The 23,869-nt window shown below is 42.3% G+C and overlaps 1 protein-coding gene across 1 annotated transcript in view; it reads right to left on the minus strand.

Moving 5' to 3' along the window:
- The window catches only part of pappaa (pregnancy-associated plasma protein A, pappalysin 1a), a gene marked incomplete at its 5' end in the record, with an annotated part of 80,314 nt that extends 56,445 nt beyond the window's left edge, over positions 1–23,869 (minus strand). The window contains 7 exons of the mRNA XM_083983337.1: positions 1,151–1,652; positions 7,422–7,543; positions 7,767–7,959; positions 8,355–8,648; positions 8,969–9,114; positions 16,849–17,947; positions 23,479–23,869. Coding sequence (XP_083839463.1) covers positions 1,151–1,652; positions 7,422–7,543; positions 7,767–7,959; positions 8,355–8,648; positions 8,969–9,114; positions 16,849–17,947; positions 23,479–23,869 — 2,747 coding nt within the window. The remainder of the gene's footprint in view (positions 1–1,150; positions 1,653–7,421; positions 7,544–7,766; positions 7,960–8,354; positions 8,649–8,968; positions 9,115–16,848; positions 17,948–23,478) is intronic.

Genomic DNA, 23,869 nt, shown 5'->3' on the forward strand with positions numbered 1-23,869 from the left:
ATTCGTCTGTTTTCTCTTTTTGTTTTCATGAATTTGTATTTTATGTTTTGTTACTGTACATACCTTTAGGTAAATAAATGTATGTTAAAAAAAACACTATATATGTTTTATGTGTAAGTGTGAGTTTGATGGCTGGAACACACATACTTACTTGCTATAAAACGTCTCTGACCATTTAACAGAGACAAGATCCATATGCTCTCACAACAAAATAGGAAGCCAGTGCCACTGACCACTACCACTGGAATGCAACCACAGCTAGTGAAATATACCACAGCAGTAAAACTACCTACAGTACATCAGTAATCACTGAAGTGTGCCAAAACCCCAAAATAAATGCATCCCCACTGCAGACAGCTTTCCACAGACACCGCCATTCAACCAAGACAGTTGTGTAAAGACACTTTCTGGAACTTAGGTATCATCACTCCATCTTGCATAACATGCATACTCACCCTTTCGCCTCTTATCAAGCACTTTCCTTCTCATGTGAACCACGCTGACAGCACGATAGTGAGATGGCATAACACACAGCGGTGCCATGTATAGCACAATCTTTACCGAGTCAGCACATTCCATGAAAAGCAAAGCACTAAACTCTCACCGCAGTGTGCAGATAATACCTTCAACAAGCCATCTGTTTGCCCTTGCTTCATGGAACATGGGAAAAAACAAATGTGGGCAGCGATTGACCTGTGACTTAGGAAACAAATGGTGGGCAGCAGATTTGAAACAGCAGAAGCATTGGTGGCTTGCTAACGCTCCTGGGGGCATTGTAAAGGATATCTGGTATTACAAAAACATATTTTCGTGGATGGTCTCCACAGATAAATAAACACCTTCTTACTGGCGTGTCTAAAAACCCCTAATTACATCATACTAAAGCAGGAAGCTAAATGGTAACCACTCAGCAATTCTCAACTTCTAAAAGAAAATACTTTGGGTAAAAACAATTGTTTCCAGCCAAAGCATGTCTGATGTATTGTATGGCTTCCTTTCTCCACTAAGAGGATACACTGGTCTTTTTTAAACCTTGACAAAGACCAAACTTCTGGCTCTAGTTAGCTATTTCGAAACTCAGGCATGTCAGGGAGTATATCCTGAGTTTTACACATGCTGCCTAATGACATTCACCTACCAGATCACTCACCTGTCTGTGTATCGGCGGGTAGGTTCGTTTAGCATCAGACTGTGTGGTGCATGGGTGAAGGGCGGCTGGCGCAACAGGCGGTAGCGTAGTGGTTGGCAGTGTCTACAGAGTATGCACTCTGGTTTGGATGCCAAGAGGGTGGCATCAATCTCAAGGTGTTGCTCCATAGTGAAAAACTGTACCCCATACACTTCTTCTTTGGTGTCCAGCTTCAGAGTCAGTGGGGTGTCACAAAAGACGTGACTGGGACCCAGTGGGACGTTGTTCCCACTGACAGTCAGCAGCACGATGTTGTGGATGGCTGGCAGCGCCGTCTCCTCTGGGCTGAAGAAGGTGACCCACACGGTGAGAGAGTCCGGCACCAGCGGGTAGGCGAACTCCAGCTGAAGCATGCAGCCCTGGAGAGGGCACTCGGACAGGCCGACGACACCTTGCTCGATTCCTGCGTTGGGGCTCCAGGTGCGGACACTTGGCTCACAGGCCTGCTCCACATCTGGCGGCCCTGTTGGGATCAAATTAGAAAAAAAAAAAGGAAACAGTGTCACACACAGAATTTTTAAACAACACAGAGGCTCCACTACAACAACATAACACTAAATATTCATCAGACACAATAAGCCAAAGCCAGCTGGCCCGTTCCCTACGCACACATTATGAATGATTGTTTTATAACATAAATGCGTATAATGATGCAGAAAAGTTCTCAGCAATTTTAAAGCCTTTTTATGAGCACCGACAGAAAGAATTTGCATCAGTGATCTTTTTGGTGTATCTACTCGGCTTGCAGCATCAAGGTAGAGGTGAAACTGAGAGTTCATTGTGAGTCCATCTGCAGAGGAAAGGCAGAGCTGAGGTGTGTACCATCTGAGAGGGGCCCAGTGCAGGGTTTGCACTTCAGCGCAGTCATTACAACCTCTAACAGTCACACTCCAGCCATATTTGGAGTCCACACACAGCTAACTTGCATTATCCCAAGTGACGTACACTACCATTCATCAAGCACTTTTAGAAGCCAGCAAGCGGCAGACACTATGTTCTCCCTCGATTTCCTTTTGTGCATTTCCAAGCTGGCAACCAACGAAGCCATTTGCTAACCTCATTTCTGGGCACCATGCAAAATTCCAGTGTTTAATCAAGTGAGGACTGAATATGGTTTCCAAGCCACATTATCTCAACACATTTATTATTGTACTGTAAGTGTGTGTGTGGCCAGAGTGGAGGTGAATTAAAGAAAAAGAGAAAAAAAAAAGGCAAAGAAAAAGAGAGGGAAGGAGAAGGAGAGAGAATGAACTAAGATACTCCAAGAGCTTGGCTTTGTGTAGTCCTGGCTTTATGGGTACATTTTCATTGAGTTTGCAAAGAAAGCAGCTGTAGCCACTGAAAATATTTTGTAATGTCAGCTGTTATGATGGGCCCTACTCCTGCTCTGGCGCTGTTGCTAATGCGGTTGGAGATTTAAGAGGAGACAGAATAGGGGTGCCATCCACTGTGTAACCTAAGGCAATGTAAACTTATTTGAAACATGCAATGATATACTGTATCTGTGGTTGACAATGCAGTCCATCCAAGTAAAGGGTTTAAATTTCAGCATTAAAAGCACTATGATTCATTTGTTATTATCACCTGCAAACAGGTAAGATACTCTATGAAAGGATATGAACTACATCTAATTGAAGGGTCTTGGTCTTCTAAACACTTCATGGTAGGACACCCAAGCAATGTATTGGGTGCTGGGTTAAACACAAACTATGATTGTGTCTGTGCTCTCACTGGGAACTTGAATGAATGCATGGTAATGGTTGTGTGCTCTGGGTCACATAACGTGCGGAAACTGCTGTTTCTGGTAGCTTGAGATACGGTAGAAGATGTGTATCTCCCTCATTTTGTATTTGGTGCTGTGTAATTTAAATAAATGAGGTGCAGGAGTTTTATTTTTCTAACATTAATATCCACTACTAACTCAGGAATTACTATTATGGGAATTCCATAATCAGCAGCTGTGCTGGCCAACAAGATTTAATCTTGTTCATGCACAGGTACAGAAATAAATACTGATGTTGTGCAGGTCTGAAGGTATAATGATCAATGTTTGACACAACTTATGGAAATCAACGTTAACTATTTGCCAGAATGTAACTCCAGAATTGATGCTGATGCCGGCCCACTATCCAGGCATAATCTGTCTGCTCTGAAGAATCATACTGATCCACAAAAAGACCAGAGAGGCGAACGAATAAACAGACAGGGATATGTCCGGGCATGCACACTTTATGCTTTCTAAGAAGTGTCTGGCTCTGGCTCTCACTATCGATGACTCACTGTCACACACTGTTACACACTTCCTCACTCAGAAGGCAGACATCAACCCCCTCCAACCCTTTCACCCTGACACACACAAACAGAGACACTCCACAGACACACTTTATGAAGGAACAGACGCTCTGCAGCCTGGGAATCAATGTCACATCACAGGGTATCGCAGAGGTTAATCTGTCATAGATGTTGGCAGCTCTTACTTACGTGTATGTTTGTTTGTTTGTTTGTTTGTTTTACATGTGGAGCTGATGACACAGGTGCTACTTTTGGGTACACATCCCTACAGATTGTTTTGACTGAAGGAGCTAACATACCGTAATGAACTGATGAAGGCAGCCAAGGAAAATCATTGAGGAGAAGGGTAATGAATGACCGGCGGTGGATGACAGCAAACTCCGGGAAGAAAAATTTCAAGACAGATGTTTATTTAAACAAAACCTAACCTTTTGCTTTTAAGAACAAGTTCACCAGGAGACAGCAACAATTAAGAACCAACTGTCAACTGTATTTCACTTGTGACTTTGCAACCAAACAAAAGTAAAACTGTTATGTGCCCTGTCTCTTCACGATATGACGCCACTGTTCGTTAACGGTGTAAATTCTATAATTGAATAAATATTCACTCAGCAACATCAGACATTAGGTCATTTTGTCAAACATGGTCAGTGTACTTTGCATGAACTTGGCAGGAAAGAGGACAATACTCTCTTTCTTTGATCACTTGTTCTCCCATTTGCCAATTGTGATATAACAATGGAACACAATGAGTGATAAATTAAACACAGGGATCCCATTAATGTGTAGAGAACTACCTACCTCATTACTTTTTTACTTTTTTCTTTTTTTTTTTTTTGCTGCTCCAAATAAAATCAAGGAATAAAAACCAAGCATATCACTGGGTCACCGGCGGGTTTTTGTTGTTTTTTTTTGTTCATACTGCCAAGTTTTCCTTGTCTGGACGCTGACCTGACCTCTGTTTTGTATAGTGTTCTGCAAATGCACATCAAGAGCATTATTTTATAAGTGCACAATGAAGGTGCACTTAAAAAATAACAAGAATGTGTATTCAAGTAGAGCTACACACACACATGGTCCCACACACATCTGATAGCGAACATACACATCCTGAACCTTTCGCTTCCATTCACGCACACTGCTGTTTTCAATCAACTCAGGATCCTCCCTTGTGAATGTCACTAACCACATGCAGCTCTCTTAACTATCTTGGGTGGTTTCCACCCCACCCAACCCTTCTTACCCCTTCCTTCAATACATATCCATGTGTGCTTTTGCCTTCTTCTTTTTTTTTCATTCTTACTTTTTTTCCCTCCTGCCATATTTCTCCGGGGCAAAGAGTAGTAAAGATTTATGAGAGGTACTCTGGCTCTCTCTTACCACATGAGTGTTTCCCAGTCAAGTGGTGTGAGGACACAGCCCACAAGTCCTTCAGTGACAGGTGCCATGTACATGCGTGGATGCTGCAGACACCAATGCACAGCCATACAAATACATGCTTACCTTCCAATTTAAGGATGTTATCCCAATGCATAATATGGCAATACTTTAGTTTGCAATATCTCTGAGTCAGTAGTTTGCAAGACTGTCTGTTGGAAATGAGTAACTGCTGGACACATATGCACCATCGCAGCAGGGAACGGCAGCTGTGGTATCCAGTGAGAAGCTGGCCCAAGCAGAGTTAACAGGGAATGGGGAGCTGCCACAAACAGGGACCCCTTCCAAGAGGGAAAATAGAGTACAGTTTACACACGCAGCATGTTAGACAAGCCCAGACTTGCCTTTGGTACACACACTATAGCCAGTGTGAGGGCATGGTTATGTGACTTTGGAATCTATAGAGCGTCCACAAACACGCACACACCTACAGACATTCAGGAAAGCAACAGCAATAGGGACATAAATTCTACAATTTGGCAGAATGTAATTTTGATAATGAATGACATTTGGTTTTACATTAATAGACAAAATAGATGGAGTATTGCATGTATGCATGAATGAATGCATCTGGAATCCATATTATAAAAGTACAGTATTTATTTTGTCGTTTGTAAGTTGGGGGAGGGGCTGTCCCTTTTAGAAGAAGCTACTGGCCATCACCAGCAATCTTGGCTCTCTCTCTTTCTCTCTCTCTCTCTCTCTCTCTCTTTTAATCTATTTTTATTCTCTCGTTTTAATCTAAATGTGTTGTTTTTTGTTTGTTGTAGTGTTTATGATTAACTATATTGTGCTTTTGCAATTGTACAGCACTTTGGTCGAATTAGGTTGTTTTAAATGTGCTCTATAAATAAATTGTGACTTGACTTGACCAGTTGTCATGCATGGTATAGGCTGGGTAACCATCCTACTATTGAACCCAAAATCAAATGTAGAGTTATGTGATATGTGATTATTTTTGTTTTATTGTCCTGTTATTGTACATAGGTGAATTGCACATAACTAAAAAATACTGTATGTCGATGTAACAATAGATACAAGTGTAACACATATGACATTTCCACACATATCAGGGATGTGATGGCAGAAGTAGCTGACATTTAGCTGATTTGATATATGGAGGAGGATAGTTCCAGGCAGTAAGGGCCAAAACAGTGAAAGCCCTGTCAGTTTTTTAGATTTTAAGGTGAGATAATGAATAGACCTTGGTCGGATGAGCTACATGACCTCACAGAGGTACCACATATTTACATATGGATGCTGAAGGCCGATTATGCACAAAATCGCTTTACCATTCTTTTTTTATCATGTGTTTACCATTCACTTTTTAACAATCTTACATTTTGTATCCTCAAAGAGACTCTATATTGATCATCGTACGCACCTGTTTGGTTATTTCAAGAGGTTTTAGCAGAATAATAAGATACTGATAGCTTAGTCCTGACACCTTGCTTACATAGCACTTGTACAGGTTGTTAGTTTTATCTTGCTCTTTAATGTTATTGCATGTAGAAGGTTTATCAAAGATACATATGATGTGTAGTTGTATGTAGTTTGATGTGTAGATGTAGAGCTTTACAGATCTTCACAGAGGCAAGAGGTCATAAGAAAGTGTACCACATGGGTATTATATGGGGAAACAACAACAATAGCTACACACAGTCACATGCATAATATCCAGAATTATGCTTGAAGCTGCCATTGCCAGAACTACAGAGTGATCAGAGGTGCACAGATGGGATCAACTATTTTTATAGCTTAAATATCTCATCCCTAATGCCTGTCCTTGTATAGTTCTAATGTTCTATTATGGATTCAGTAATAGGACAAGAATAGAAAAAAAAGAGATAAAACTGCTTTTTTTTCCTACAATCTTGCTAATTTCAGCATTATCTCAAGCACTCAAATCCCCCTAAAGTGAAATTTAGGAAAAAATGAGGAATTACAGCTAAGACATGACCTTTAACCTCGGTTTTGGACCTGAGCCCTCATATGGGAATTGTGGTACCATACAGCACCATCCCACTGGGAAGCGACCTTCTCGATCCCTCCATGTTGTCCCACGGCCCAAGTGTCATGAATGCAGTGAGTCATTTGCATGTTTTTGGGTTGAGTCAGTGACCAAAAATCTTTGTATGTTGAGTGTTGACTCAGAAAATCAACAAGGAGACAAAACCTCAAACCATGTTATCATATGGTAAACAGTAGATGAGAGGTGGATGTGGCTTTGCTTCTCTATTAAATTTACTTTTAGTAGAAACAGCTTTTTGTCGGGGAGCTGACTAAAGACTGGCGTTCGGTGCACAGTGAAGAATCCAGGAATGGACAATATTTATAGTTTTATTATCATAAGCATCAGTGAGAGTGCACTTGAACCACTGTATGTTCCAATTGGAGCTGTCCAATTTGCAAACCATCTACCACCTTTCACTGACCCTGTCCAATGCCCCAACACCAACCACCCAGTAAGTATATTATATCATTAATTAGTATTGCACTGTACCTTCCGCTTCTCGTGGAGACCAGTGTCCAGAAGGGTCACACGGTCGTGGTGAAGAAGAGTTGGAGGCGTATTGTAGTAGAACTCTCCCCTCAGAGCATTTATCACACACTGATCCCACTTCTCTAGGAAACCAACACACAAGCACAGCAACCAACTTAGATACAGGCCAAGTACACATCACTTATACAGTATATAAAGACACAGCAATAAAAGTTATTGTAATTATGGGGTAAATGGGCAGAATGTAAGTTCCACTTCATTTGTAAACAAATCATCTAATGTTAAATCAGCTCCATTCATCATGCACACCGGCATATGTTTGGCATCCCATCTAGCTCATTTCACCTGTCGTAAAAGTGTCCAGAAATTGGTGGAAACCACTCCAGGGTGATGGAATTATGATGCTGCTCGACCACTTGCGGCGCCATTGGCACTGGAGGAGGTTTAGATTTGGGTTGCCAGGTCTGGTAGATGAGATCCAGGTAGCAGTGCATTCTAGCCACCTGGTTGAGTGTGAAGGAGTCTGTACAGGCATCATCTGCAGGTGAAAGGCGTAGCTGGTCAGTGTGAGGAGAGGATTGAAGTTTGGTTTGATATGTGACAGGAATGGAAAGCAGCGATTAAATCCAATCATATTAATATAATAAAATCACCTATTAAGCCATATCTCTTTTTTTAATCTAACTCTGACATCAAGAAAGTTAAATTTTTGCACAAAAGGAGTGGCATGAAAGGATGTGCCATCCGCTGTGTTTTCCACATGAAAGGTCCCTGCTAAATTCCACACTTGTCTCAGTATGCACACAGACCCAGCAAATTCCTCCACAGTGATCTTTGTATGTCAGTATTTTTTTTTTTTTTTGCATGCGAGAGGTTGAACTCCAACAATTTGATCAGGTGAGAGGCAAAACACATGTGGAGGCTCCATCTCACCTGCATAACTCATGTAGTTATTGAATGGTGTGTGTGTGAAATGCCGACAGCCGCAGGTTTCATTGCCCGGCTCCGGATCGTGGCAGCCTTTGTATTTTGGGGTGGGGTTGGTGTCTGCACACAGATCTCCAGTCTCCATCGACGGCTCAGTCTCCAAACACGCATCATTGCAGGATTCGATCTCGGATATACCACGGAACACATGGTAAAGCCCAAGACTGTGACCGATTTCGTGGACCATTGTGTCGGTGTGACCAAATGTACCGTAGAAGGAAGGATTCAGCACAATTCCACCTGAGAAAATACACATAAGTTAGTGCTCACGCGACACAAATGCCTTCTCCAACTATAGTATAAAGTAATTGTGGACCTAGAGTTAGATTCAGACAATGCATTATTCATGGGCCTCCTCAGCTTCATTATCACCTTCTTCCCTGTTAGAGCTGTGATGAAGACAGAAACTGCTTGGGGCTTGAACAGTAATTACTCAAAATCAACAATCTGGGCTGGCAACAAAAGGTTGTGTGCATGTGCCTAAGGATGTGCACGTGAGTGTGTCTGCAAGCATGCATGCATGCATGCATGTACGTTATGTGCTATTATTTGTCTTCTACCCAAATGTGTGAGGGCCTCTTTGTCCCACGGCCAAGTGGCAACCCCTGCCAGATCTTCATCAGAAGAATTGGCAAAGAAGACATTCAGGTGAGTTGAGCCAGCCAAATGCAGAATCTCTTTCAGCTCTTTCACATCCAAATAGGCTCTGGAAAACAAAAAATAATAATGAAAAAACAGAAAACACAAGAAAAAAGGGCATATCACATTAAGTTAATAGCTCCACAATTAGGATAGTCTCTTCCTAGTGAACACACATTTTAGCAAGGAAAGGTTTTACAAATAACAACAGTGCTCCGAGCCAAAAAAGAGCTTATGTAGTGTTATTGTTCAGGAAAACAGAGCTCAGAATTGGGTCCCTGTTGAATTTTTTTATTGGCAATTGTAATGGCCCTTAAACCAACAGAATGAGGAGGAATAATTGATTGTGAGGTTAAAACCAGTTGGCGCTTTAAGCAATAGGCTCAAATAAATAGAGACGTTTAATATAACTTCTCTCCTTGCACAGGCTGGAGAACATTTTCCCTTCATAGACTTGTGTCAAAGTCTTGACTGCAAACCATCTTGTAGTCTGAAAATCACAGCAACACTTGCTCATTTGGACATGACCACCAAATTTTTGATAATGTTGTGTCTAGAAGCCCTGGCACAGGCGCTGTGCATCTGCAGTGCAAAGCTTCAAGAACTTTTTAATAGCTGTGAATCCGGCTGGTATCAATTTTGACCCATCGAATCATTTCTTCCCATTCCATTAAATTTTGCTGCAGTTCCTGCTCACTTACATTTGCTCAACAGAAGGGAGATTACAGACCGTGCTGTTGTTGATGTTGTTGTCTAGGAAGTGCAAGAGGCAAATAAATAGTCCAATGGGCGTATAGCGCTCTTTGGGTTGAATTCTCTAAAAGCCAAGCCGCAGTGTTTTCCTGTGCTTGATCATGTCGGATGTTTGTTTTTTTGTTAAGAGGCTGAATGATGTAACAACCAGCACAGTAAAAATTTATTTTTTTTCCCCTAGTACTTTTTTTTCTCTTGAGCGCACTTATTCTTCATCTCAACATACGGTAAAATATGTCATCTAAGCACCAAACAGGTGCTGAGGGGAATAAATACACTTACTGTAACAAGGGAACTGTCACATGAAACAACTTGGTCATGCAATTTGCACCGCAGTAAAATTACACATTTTTTATTTGAACTGAGTCCTGGGTGAAATAAACAATGACTGCTGCTTGGCAGGTGAATACATTTCTATTTGATATTACATATTGAAATCTTCACAATGGCTCTAAATATGGTGAATACTGTGAATACAATACTGCATAGAATAAATGTGTTTATCATTGCAGCCTCACTGGTTCAGTTTTTCTGTTTTATTTTGGTTGCGTTAAGACTTTTTTTTTTCTCTCTTATTCTGATAGCTTCTCAGATCAGCCTGATATTTCAGTCAGCTGTTCAGGTATTCTGAAGTTTCCCTATCCATGACATAATGTTTTGTCTCCATTCTGGGAACACTAACAGCAGCACTAATGACTGCAATCATTCAACACAATGAGATGTCTTTCCAGCAGTGAAACTGTCATTCATTTTATGAACACATCAAACAAGTTTTCTCTATGAGCTTGGCTGGTGGTCCTGGCAAACAGCATCAACGAGCTCAGTCATCTCTTGGAAGAGCCAATAATCTGTTGCATATGCTGAAGTGATAGTTTATTCTTTTCCTCTGGCTCTTGGACGCTTTGGAAATAGATACACAATGGATTCAGAAACATGAGTTTATCAGAAACAAAACATGACATCGGCCCTACTTTCACAAATTAGATCCTCTTTGGATGTTTTGACCCAGTTTGTATGACCCACTTGCTTGCATTATATTTTGTACTTGTATTTTGTGTCTGGATCATAGGTGTATTAAAATTCTAACATTAACATTCATCCCAAAAAAAGAGTACACCCTGTGTCCAAACCATCCAGATATGGTTAAGTCAGTGGCTAAGTAATGGAAAAATAAGTGGAGTCTTGTTTCGCGTGCGCTGTCCTGGATAAAAGGGGTTTGTTGACTCACACCTGAACATAAATGGTGAAAATCAGTGTGATGGAGGACAGGAGGTGAACCATGTGGTCAGCAGGCCGATAAATTACAGCAATACAAACAACAGATAGAGAACAGAAACTGTTTGCATGCTATCAGTAACAACACTCTGCCACGTCATGCAGACAGACTGGCAACTGTTTTGTGCTACATCATTTTGTCCAACTAAGTTATGCGTCATTGTTTTAAGTGCTTGTCACATTTGTCCCACTGAGGGGAACACAGGTAAACAAGAGGATAAAAGTGTAACATTGACTCAAACCTTTGTGAAGTGCAGAATTCCAGAGTATGCTATTTATATTTTCTCTTCCACTCAACATCAGGTATATTTGCAATGCAATTTATATTGTAATGTTATGGGGTGCTGTAAAATTCCACTGTGCAAAGACTCTTGGTTTCATTTCATCAGTTAAAGAGTTGAGTTGTCCACTGATTTTGACATCTTGTGATTTCCTCTGGATTATAGTGGAGTATCTGATTTCCAAAAGAAGTGAAACTGCTTGAGTGGTACAGCTTGAAGTTGAGTTTCTCTTTATGGGCCAGTTTTTATTCAGAATTTTCAGTTGTTTTTATGAGGTCATTTATTCTTTCAGATCATTAGAGCATTTTATTTGGAGTCTTGAATTTGAACATTATTAGAACCACAAAATCTATTTTATTCTCAGCATTTTTAAAATGTATCAAATAAGCCAGCCAGCTGCACCAATGCAACATTTTTTCTTTTTTTTTTGGTAGTTTCATGTTTTAAAAGCACATATCTGCATAAAATATTAAAAATTTGAGTGTAAAACCAATCTGTCTCATAGCGTATGTTCAATGTAGCCTAAAGGAAGCAATTTAAAAGTCACTAACACCGGTGTTTGGCAGTGTTCTGGAAGAATTTACCCCAGTGAGATCATGCTCCCACCGCGACAAGCCTACTAAGGTTACCACCAATGCACATTTCATATGCAGCTCCACAAAATGTTTCATAACATCTCTACAACCTTCGTTGGACAAGTCTCTCTGCCTCAAATAACAAGTTGGATAAGGAGCAGCTTAGTGAAGACGCAGTGTTCCCTCAAAACAGACGTGAAATATATACATGAATAAAAGGTTCAGGGCAGCAAATGCTTTCCCCAAGCCTACATGAGAGCAACTGGGGGCACTCACTGGGGCCAGGTTTAAGGAAAGGGAGAGAGAGAAAGGAGAGAGAGGGAGAGAACAGATGATATAAGGTCCCTCTTCCTAATAATTTCAGGAATTTCATTATTTCCTTAGAAAATATTTGTCCAGAGTTTTCGGACATGCATGAGGGGGAAAAGGGTCAGAGGGGTTTGATGCTGAAATGATTGAGTCAGCAGTGAATAAAAGCAGCAACTCGACTGCGAGGTCAAAACCTGACTAATCTGAGTTCAATTATTGTAACACCCTTGGCCCTGTTACAAAAACACAATGCATCACATGCTGAACTGATGCACAGGGGGACTTTCAGAGCAAATACAGATAGTTTCAGTAAAATAACAATAATATGAAGGGAATTTGTGTGTCTTTGTCTGCACAAGGGTACGTTTTGTTAATATTTTACACTATGTCTAATGTTGTTGGTAAAGATCTGGCTGGTCTGTTGCACACAGTCAGTACCCAGTGACTTCATTGTGTAGTCAGAGGAGTTTGGGCCTTTGTATCTGTCCATCCACATCTTACTCAAACCTCCCTGCCAATAACCCTTTACCCCGCTTTACCCCACCCCCAGTGTTCTCTCTCTCTCTTTCCTTCTCTCTCTCTATCTCTCACACCCCTCAACTATTTCCCCATCCCATAGCCCCTGTTCCCCTCTCTTGCCTCTCATCATACATTTTTTCAGTAGAGATGAGCCACTAGGGAAGGACAGGATTTTCCATGCATTTAACCACACCACTTTTTAGACATGTCCTGGGAAAAAAAAAAAAACCTTTTAAAGACTTACAAAGAAGGAGAAATGGAGAGTAAAAAATTGAGGTAGCCTGAGAGAGAAAGGTAAGGTGAGTGCAGAAAATCAAGCTTCAACAGAACTGAGGCATCACTGCAGGGCATCTGTTGCAGGGAGATCCAGGAGTGTGCGAGGCAGCTCAAACGGCCGTGTTAATGCTTTTATATCTGATACATATTAAATAGGGGATTATGACTTCATCCATTTACACCCATATATAATTCATACATACCCATAAATTTGCCTCGTATACATATGTCTGGAGCAGCATAGTGTGAACGCTGGGGTGAGCTGGCATGGCATGACAATCTCACGGCCAAGAACACTTTTAAAATTGGAGGGGGCCCTCAGCTCCCCTGTCATCAAGTCAGTCAGCACCACAGCCCCTAAACCCATCATTCATCTCTGCCTTTATTACTATACTTGCTCTCTCCTCTTTAACCTCCCAACTTGCTCTGATTATTTTTTCCCCTTCCATAGAAGACACAAGCATGAGGACTGTCAATGCTCAGATTCCAGAGATCCTGCCGTGACTGTTCGATGGTGAGAGCGGGGTTTGAAGAAGAGGGATTTGGAGACATATGGAATGAGCGATGGGACAATCCATATGCTCACCCGCCCACCTCTCTCCAGTTTCTATCTGAAACAGGAGCTCTTAATCGAGGACCGGGGTGAACATTCTCAATCCTAGCAGATGTGTGAACCTCTTCATCAGTGCCCCTCCTTGACTTCTGAACAACAATTACCTCGCCAAGTCATTATCAGCTGAATTCCCTGGTGTGCTATGCTTTCAAAGGACCACCAGATGCAACTCGTTGGCCTGGACTATAGTGGCCCAAGTAAAACCTCCTCCTTCTCCTCCTCCTCACTCCACCCTCACCTCAGTTATCCAGAGAGACTTCTATGAGCGCCCATGAGAGCACAGGTGAAACCTCAACAACAGGTGCTTTTATAAGTGTGCTATGGCTTTAAAGGGAAAGTGCAAAGTCCTGGTATTTACGCCCAAGCACTCCATTATGTTTTATGGGACGGGGGCTTAAGGTTTAGAGGACCAATTGTAAAACACCCAAGTCAAGGGCCCGAGAGATTAGCTCCCTGCTCTGAGCTGGAATACAGCAGGGAGAGGGAGTGAAAGAGAGAGAAAGGGTGGTCCATCCATTAACCTGCCACGTTGAGAGGTATTGACTTAGGAGGGGGAGAGACAGAGGCCAAGGGAAAACAGATGACCTATTAGCCTCTGACAAAGCCAGGCCAGAACTTCATTTCCCAAAAACACATTGAGGCTGAAATGATAACAAATACCTGCTTCATCAAGTTTGTGGAGATGTTTCCCAAAAAGCCTTCAAATTTCAGGAACTCGCGGAAAAAACCATCTGACTAATTGCAGTATAATCGGATTGATCTTCCATCCAGTTGCTCAGATATCATTAGTCTTTCTTGGACAGTCAAACACACACATTATCATCTCAAACAACTTTTTCTGCGTGCCATTTGTTTTCTGCCTGCCTGCACACACATAATGTAAATTTGCATCGTACGAATCACAGCCACAGTTTCAGATGTCCCCAACTCCAGACATAAGAATGTTCAGCCTTTCAAATAAATGCCATCAGATAACATCAAATACCACCGAAAACCGTAAGAAGTGTCAAAACCAAGGGCTGTGAAAACAATGCAAAACATTTCCCTCAGCCAAATGTGGAGGGAGGGAAAATAGGGGGGGGGGGGTTATTATCAATGGTATTTTCAGAGGAAAGACTGTTGCAGGACCACAGAGCTGCCTGTGTCCTGTGCTAGCCAGATTTTTGAAAACACTACACGTAAGTGGTAACAGGCGCAAATGCTGCAAAAATAAATGCAGGACCTCACAACTATTGTTCCCCTCCATACACAGTACATTGTTCATCCAGAATTCAATAATTAAGGAGGAATGTCAAACTGTTTGTAGTGCAGCTCTCTGCAAGTCTCTCTAGACATACCATAATCAAAGCAAAATAAGCAACCACTTGAGGAGATTATATCTATTTTTTTTTTCAACTAAAAAGTCTCTTGTCCTCTTTCTGTTTGTCTCCCTCTCGTTCTTTCTGCGATCCTTCCTTTCATGAGCCCGTCTTTCAAATGCCTGCAAGGAGATTTGAGCATTGCGACGGCAAGCGCTTCACCAATGGCTGATGTCTAAATGAAGTAGTTTGCCCGCCACTTGATGAATGAGCTTCTAATGATGACTAAGCTGGAAGGGATGTGGTGGGAATTGAGAGATGGAAGCAACGGCAAACCCACCTGCTTTTCTCCTCTGATGTTGCTAATTAGATGTCATTATTTAGCTATTTAGCGGTCATTTTAAACAACAGGATAGTGCCAAACAGACAGCGCTTCCAGCTTAACTGTGATTGAAAACAGCCTGGTTTCCTTGATTCATGCTATCAGAAAGACCCAAACAATCCCACACACTGGGCCCTACTAGTTTTTCTCCCTTTCGCCTGTCCCCACATCACAGCGGTGAGAAATACCGACAAATATCTGAATTTCAGTCATTTTTGTCTCCCTCTCCGGCGTAACCATAAAGACCCCCTGCATTGTCCACAAAAATGTCTCAGTCTACTGTGTTGAGTTTCAGTGTACCAAGAAACAAACAATCCAGCTATTGGAGGTCTGGCACAAAACTTATTACAGCAAATTCCAGAGATTTATTCTCCTTGCCAGCTTTTACTCATCATCTACAAGCCACAATGAGATTACCAGAAAAACAAAAACTTTCATGCATTCATGAGGACCTCTGAATTCTCCTCAAGTAGCCGCATGAAACCACATAATCTCCTGCTCCATGTACAGTACACCTGGGAGGTTCTGTAATACTGCTATTCACATGCAAGTGAAGTGAACTTTCTTCACTATTTTTCCTGGAAAATTGTTTCAGGCAGCCGCTTTTTGGGACCCATACCTGCCTCCCCAGGAAACATGTCTGTCGGTGGTTTCCTGGAGAGAGTGGTATGTCTTTGAAATGATTTCCATTGCTACAAGCAAAAACCCATATTGGACTCTCTTTTCTGACCTCTAATTGCCCTTACACTCTGTTTAGAGTGTCACTCTTTCCAAACCAACTCCCTTCTCCAATCAAGCCAGCTTAATTAGGACCACTGGGTATAGGAGACACAAAGTAGAAAAAGGTGGGGAGAGTTGTTGAAAAATGGATACAAAAATGAACCGTCTGGCCTGCGCATTTGCTACCAGGAAAGTCATCCGGTTGCGTTTGTTTTGCCCTGCTTAAGTGTGGAACACTGATTGAACCAGGCCAAGGCTAGATTGGACTAGCTGCCCCCAGAGGATTTCCCAGGCCACACAGGCTGGGAGTTGAGTTACACTCAGGCTCAGCCCCAGTGGTCAGGAAACAGTAGGACTAGACATCAAACCCTCTCTGTAGGGACACATGTATGGACATGTAAGATTTGTTGTTTGATTTACTCTAAAAAATATGGAGACATAATTATTCAGTCATGTCAACCAAAGACTGTATAAAAGTAAGACAGGATAATGATGTAATCTAAACATTTTTTGTGAGTTTAAGTCTTGGGTTTATTAAAGGCGTCCCCCGATTGATAAGTCACTGATCCTTTTTGGCTGATTTAAAAATATGAAATAAGTAAATTGAAATGAATGCTTTTCAATAAACCAGCTCACAACAGGCCACCAAAACAAAACAACATGACGCTTATACAAAATCAATGACACTGATACGACATCTCCAATGCATGCCAAAAATAACGATCATAGTTTATTAAATATCTATCAAACGGGATGTTGAAAACTTAATTACATGCAAAATAAGAAGAAAGTGATCTTACTTGTGTGGGGAGGAGCGGTTGAAACACGTCTTGGTCACATCGGTCACGTTGGGGTTACAGCAGTCACCTTGGTCGTACGAGAAGTTTTCCCAGTTACATTCTGGGTCACATACACCATTTCCCTGTTTGTAGTCAGGGCAACGGCTCCGGTGTCCAGACATGCAGTCACCTGCATCAAAGCCTGTCAGTGGATGGTTGCATTCTGGGTCGCAGACATCATCACCAACTTTGCTGATATCACAGTTAGCTAAAATGAGCCGGTTACGTAGGGAGGAATTGGTCACATTGTGAATGCTAAGCTCCCAGGTGATGTTGTAGGGGCTGAAGGCATCGTTTAGCTGCTGGTGCTGCAGGCTGATCTGGTGGTCGGATACAGTCGGCCTGGTATGTGCATCGTCCCATATATTTATAACGCGATATCGCACCTTCTTGGGTCGACGGAATGTCCAAAGCTGATTGTAGTTATTGATGACCTCAACGTTGTCACAGACAGTTTGACCACAAGTTGGGGGATCCAACGTTGTATCCAGTAATCCCTCAGCATTTCCAATTCCGCCACCACCGTGAAACCGCACAGCTCCTCCTAGCTCAGGCTGAGGAAAGCTACCATCTTTTAGAGTCAGCCACTTTCGGCCTGGGTGCTCAAAGGTTTCACGAATGACCAGGTGAGGTAGATCTTGGGGGTCCTCGCGGCCCTGCATATCCCTGATAATCTGCCTCTGCCCTCGGGCATGCCTCCATAGACCCACCCTCTCCACTGCTCCCCTGTAATTATGATTCAGTGCATTCCCTCCAATCATCAGCACTTTGCAGTTTTTGGTCAAATGGCTGAAGATATCACCTGATTGCTCCCGGCTGACGGCCACCTGGGCACCGTTGACGAAGAGCTTCATGTACAAGCCATCATATGTGACTGCCACATGTGCCCATTGGTTGGGGACATAGCGAGCATTTGAGTGGATGGAGGTCACTTTGTGGGCACGGTCAGTTTTGAGGGAGAAGAAGAAGCGAGGTTCACGGTTCCCATGCTCACTAACTGCCTTGATGCCAAGCAGCCAGCCACGATCACTGGAGGCATAGAAACATTTGTCGTACAGGCCTGGAGAGAGAATTAAAATAAAAAAATAAAAAAGTCATTTAAAATGTGCCTTAATTATGTACATGAGAATGTGAACACGATAAAAATCATTTAAGATTGATCACATGAAAGAGAGCTGACACTGTCCACATCCTCTCTTTTCAATAATACATATCTACTGTCTGCTCAAGTCACATTGCATACAATCTTTAATCTTAAAGTATGTGCTGGTCCATACTGCAATTACATTTCACTGCATACATTTGGAATAGTCTACACATAATGCATGTCAAGAGGGGATACTGAAAATGTAGAGAGCAAGAAATACCTTCATATGATATATTTTTTGATATCTAAAGGCATGTTGTCCTGGAAATTGGGTTGAAGTGCATGTTTAGCTAAGGGAGACCCCATGGAAACATCTCGGTCTAGGCTTTTCGTGAACACTGAGCGCATTTAAAGTTGTTCATGTAAATGTCCCTTGCCAGTAGGGTAGCCAGAGAAGGCTAGTTTTCTGCTAAAGCCTTGTTTTTGTAGAGGCACCAAAACACCTTTTTCCTGTTTCACTTGGACCGTGTATGTCAGCTTCAGCATGGTAATGTGTTTTCACTTCTTAGGGGATCTCTGAATGCTAACTGTTTGTTTGTTTAGCGCTTGTTGAGGTACGTGTGTGCAGGCACATAAGTGCACATCTGTGCGTGTGCATGTGTGTTTGTTAATGCATGTTCATGACTGTTGCATATATCCAAACAGCCCAGTCAAACTGCACGCAGGTTCCAAAGCACTTTGACATGTCTCACAAGGTCCATCTGAGCGTGTGAGAGTCTCGGTGTTTGCAGGTGATTCTGGCGAGAGAGCTGGACTCATGAAGACATCCCCAGTTATATAAATACACAAAGAGACTCCCACATGAAGGAGCTATAGTGTCCTTTGCAGCTGCTTCTAAATGCCTGTAAATACCCTTCATATTTGTCTCTGCTACCTTCAGGATGGTCTGAAATTATAAGCTGCTTATCATAGTGACGATCACATCTTCGCCTCAATGTACTTGTCCACTTCAGATGCCTTTGTTCCCCATCGATTAGGCTATCAAAGCCTGCGATAAGTGGCTGGCTAATGGTGATTGCACGGACATCTTGCTAACTTTGACCTGTTTCTAATTAGATGAACACTCCGGTACGCATTCATTAACTTGGTATTTCAATGGACTAATGTTCAAAGAGTGAGGGCTGGGTTCAGCGTCAAGGTCAGTCTCTTGGTGGATGACGTTTTCAGGCTTTCCACTACACTGGAAGGAAAAAGCCTTCCATCTGTCAGCTAGCGCACTCAAGGCTAAAAGGTGTGCTAAAATGCTTGTAGGGCTCCTAGTGTAAACAGCTGTCATAATTCTGCCATGCTCAATTAATCTAACACACTACACTTTTCCAGACCCTGCACTGCGACTGCTCGGTCTCACACAAAAACACACCTACGCACACATGTGCACATTCTAATACAGATATGCATATATATATATATATATATATATATATATATACATGTTCATGAGCAAACACACACCGTCACATATGCAAAGAACAAATTGAAACGCTGAGGTACACATTTGTGTCCACTTGGAAACATAAACAAACAGGCACATGAAGGGATCTGCATGTGCACACGCTACAGTGGAGAGCTGTTCCTGTCAGGTTCAAAGGCAACCTTCCTCGCACATGCCATTTGTCTTCTTCCAAGAAAAATACACTCAGGAAAAAAGAAAAAGTTAAGTTAAAAAAATACACATGCACACACAAAGAAAAATGTCACAAGGACTTGATAAAAAGCAGGGAGGAAGGGAACAATGAAGACTCCGTTTACTTTTGAGCTGCTCTGGCTCAGAAAGGTCAAAGTAAGGCACTTTTCATATTCATATGAAAGTGACCGCCACAGCAATTTCCTTGAGGAGACAATGGAAAATTCCAATGATATTTTTTTTTTTAAACTTAACGAACATAACAAAGATATTGATAATGAAAATGTCATTGCGCCACTTTCAAACACTTGACTTGGCTGTCAGGTTTCACTCTGATTTAAATCAACTAAATGCTGGCTTAAATGAGTCATAAATGATCTACCACTAGTTGCACTTGAACGTGCCTTTGAATGTCAGATGGCATAAATTAACACCACTTTTTCCACACTGTAACTTACACCGCGACACTCTCACTGTCACTCTCCCATTAAACCTTCACATTAAATGTAAGCACATTAATCAAGACTTTTTTGGGATGTTCAACAGCACTCATAAATAAAGCAGCCAGTGCATGGTCATTACAATGGTTCAAACTAATAAGAAGATGACTTGAGTTAATGATCACTGAGGATAGGAGTTACACAGTCAGTCCTCAGCCTCTCTTCAAACTCAAACAATGTGCATGATTAGTCATGGTCTCATAGTCAAGATTATTCATAGATTCTCAGTTACATTTGATAATAATGAAACAGGAAGAGGAAGCAGTTTTTAAATGCCCATGCAAAAAAAAGGAGCCTAAACATGACTTGCTTTTGAACATATTGTTGTGTCCCATCTCACGAGATAACAGCAGCAAGATAGATCTGTTATCGCAGCAATTATCTGCCAACGTCTGCATATAATTGTCCCAGCAGGTCATGGAAGAGAGCCTCCGTTCCTTGTGTGATTTATTTCCCTCTTCCTTTGATGCGGGACAACCCAACATGACCCGGATACAAGGGCTAATAGGGCACAACAAAGTTTGCATAACATTTGGACACAGAACTTGATGTTCTGATTATGTGGTGGTGTGTGTGTGTGTGTGTGTGTGTGCATATGTGAGTGTGGATGGGTGTGTGTGCATATGTGTGTAAACTCTTGGCATTGGCTAAGAGTTTACAATGGCTCAAATGCTTTTAAACCTGGGATCAATTCTAACTACATGTAACTGTCAGACTCGGGGAAATGACAGCAGAGCCTTTTTTGAGGAATGCTTGTGGTTTACATTAAAGGCACAGGACAGTCCACACTTGTATTTAATAATGGCTGTATCAATAATCTGTATGATTAGTGGTTTGAGTTTAAAACATTCAGTTTTTTTCCCCAGAAGGGGGTAAATACCTCTCCAAGGAATTGTCGAACAGAAATAACCTCCAGTGACAAATTCCACTTTAACAGTTGGTAATTTGAAGTTTCCTCCTCATACATCATAATGATGATCATCTTGGGAGGTCAGTCACAATCGTTCCTCTTAAATGAAGATATTTTGGAAAATGCTCCGGAGAGACAACTCAATACCAGAGACAAGTCACTAAAATTGGTCATGGATGCAAAGATAACAATGGAGTTTCCGTTAATCAGGCGAGAGGCTGAGATGATACCCTAACTTCCCAGTTGTGCAGAAAAACAATAACATACATGAAGTAAAAATTAAACCTTGCGGAAAGAAAGCAGGAAAGAAAAAAAAAGAAGAGAGAGAGAGACAGAGAGAGAGAGAGATGGTCAAAAACAACAGCGTAAAAAAACAGCTGCTGCAAACAACACTGTGCTGGGATCAAAACAAGGGGATGGAGCATTTTTAGAGGCACTGGGATTTTTTAGGCCTGAATTGGATTTAAAAGATTAGGCTTTATTGAATTTGTTTGATCATCATATTTGTTCTCTTTGGGGCCCCTCTCTGGCTCACTGATGTGAGCACAACTTGGAACAAATCTTCAAAAATGAACACATAAGATTATACATGAATAGTAATCTCTCATCTTGAGTGAAGGGTGGGGGAAGGCAGGGAGGGACGGGCACGAGAGCAACAATAACAACAACAACAACACCTGTACAGAATAATATGATCCAGCAGCACATCTGTAAAACCTACGGTGTTCATATTTCTGTTAACATTGTGTCAGAGAGGTGTTTATTCAAATCTGTGGTGGTCGCTCGCGTTGTTGTTGCACTAGATTGCATTATACTGTACAGATGTTCCTGTTATTGTGTCCATCCCCTGAAAATGTAAGAGTCACTCAGGTCACAACATACCCGCTCAACCCCCCCCACCCCCACTATGAGACTCTTACAAGGGATTGGCTTTGCAGAGCACGTCCCTGCCAACTGGCCAGCACTACCTAAAAGTGTACTGTGTCTTGATACACACACACACACACACACACACACACACACACATAAGTGATTATTTATGTGTGTGTGGGGGTGGGAGGGGGTTGTTTTGAGGGAGCCAGACAGATAAAGAAAATAAAGGAGCATGTAAATTTACTCATATGGTTTAGTAAACTCCCCAAACGTGCAGACTGGCATACAGGAGGCTGAGGAGGACTGAGTTCAATTCAGTTCAGATCAGTTCAAAGGCAGCCATCTGCACAACTACTGTACCAGGCAATGAGTTGTGGATGCAACGCTCCCTATCGGCAAGGAAAGGCAACAAAAGGAAAAAAAAATCAGTCCAGTACTGTAATGCACAAAAGCGCTATTGGTTAAAACAGATAATGCAGAGCAGTTTTTCACACATTCCTGATGCTCCTTTACGCATGGCTGCAGACTTGGCAGGACAAAAAAAGGAGTGCGCGCAGATGACAACTACAAAGTGTCAACCTCTCCTATGACGGCAGGCATCCACTCAAGTGTCTGTGTATCCTTCTCTGCGCAGCCAGTGGATAGAAATGCATCATCACTATCTGATTGTGTCTTTAATTAGAAACACGGCGTATAAGCTGTGATTTCGCGCGCGCGGGTCTGGATGTTTTTTTGGAGAGTGAAAGCGCACAGTCGCCACTGTACAAACACATAAAACAGAACATTTTCGCGCAAGAGAAGGAGTGAGTGGGTGGGTGGGTGGGTTGGTGGGGGGGACCCTGGATCTCACAGCCCCTGTCTCGTAACTCCGGTAGCCAATCCAAAGGTGTCGGTTTTGGGGGACACTCAAGCTTGCGGCTTGTCTGAGCTGTGCGAGCTTTGAGCGCCTCCACATCCAAACGGATCTCTCCCGTTCGGTGCCTGACGTGACGTGCTCGCGCACAAAGTTTTGGCCATTACATCATAGTTTTAAAATAGCCAAGTCGGCTCAGAGAAATTACATTTTACGCACAGTGACATCAGCTGCCGGTCAAATGATGCAGTAGCCTACATCTGCTGCCCGTACTCCTCACTTAGATTTCAGGATAATAACGCTCATGCACCATCTTTTCCAAAGTGGAGAAATGAGAGGAAAAATCATTCGTGAAACAATCACATTTCAGCGAGTATTCCTCTGCAAGGTGGCAAACTTAAATATGATCAAAATCTCCAGCAGTGACCCTACGCATGTACTACCTAAAATATCCGCCGTACTTTTGAGAGCATTACATCATTGTCTAGTCTGATAGATGAACTCATTTTCAACTCGCTGAAACTGCATGTTGTTTTGTTTGATGGGCTTCATGTCACTGGGATAAAATGCTGCACATTTTGCAATGACATCTCCTCATCATATTGGACTCGTCAGTTTTGGAGCTAACACTAATATAAAGAGTTTGGGTTGACAATAAGAAGGAGGATATGTAGACTGTCTTACCTGCAATCACTGTGGGTGATCGTTGACCTCCCTCCGGTTTGATCCACATCTCCAAAGTGAAATTTCCTCTGGGTATCACCACGCCAGGCTTCAGCCGTAGTTGATCTCCCATGCCGATAAAATAGACAGCGTTCCCCCGGTCTGGAGAGTTATCCTCCGCCTGCGAGGAGCGCCGACGCTGCCGGAGCACCCGTCGCTCCAAGCCGGGCAAAGACCGTTTGCCCCGGGGCAGACGTGTGGCACAAGCCCCTGGGATGGTGGCTTTTGCCTCCCTAATGCGCACCAACTCCCTCTTGGATCTCCCCTTTCTCCGGGCTGTCCCGCACTCTGATCCAAAACACAAGATGAGAATCACCAGGCAAGACACCCAGGGTGATGTCCAAAGTTTCAT

Source organism: Trachurus trachurus (assembly GCF_905171665.1).
Source record: "Trachurus trachurus genome assembly, chromosome: 12".
NCBI lineage: Eukaryota > Metazoa > Chordata > Actinopteri > Carangiformes > Carangidae > Trachurus > Trachurus trachurus.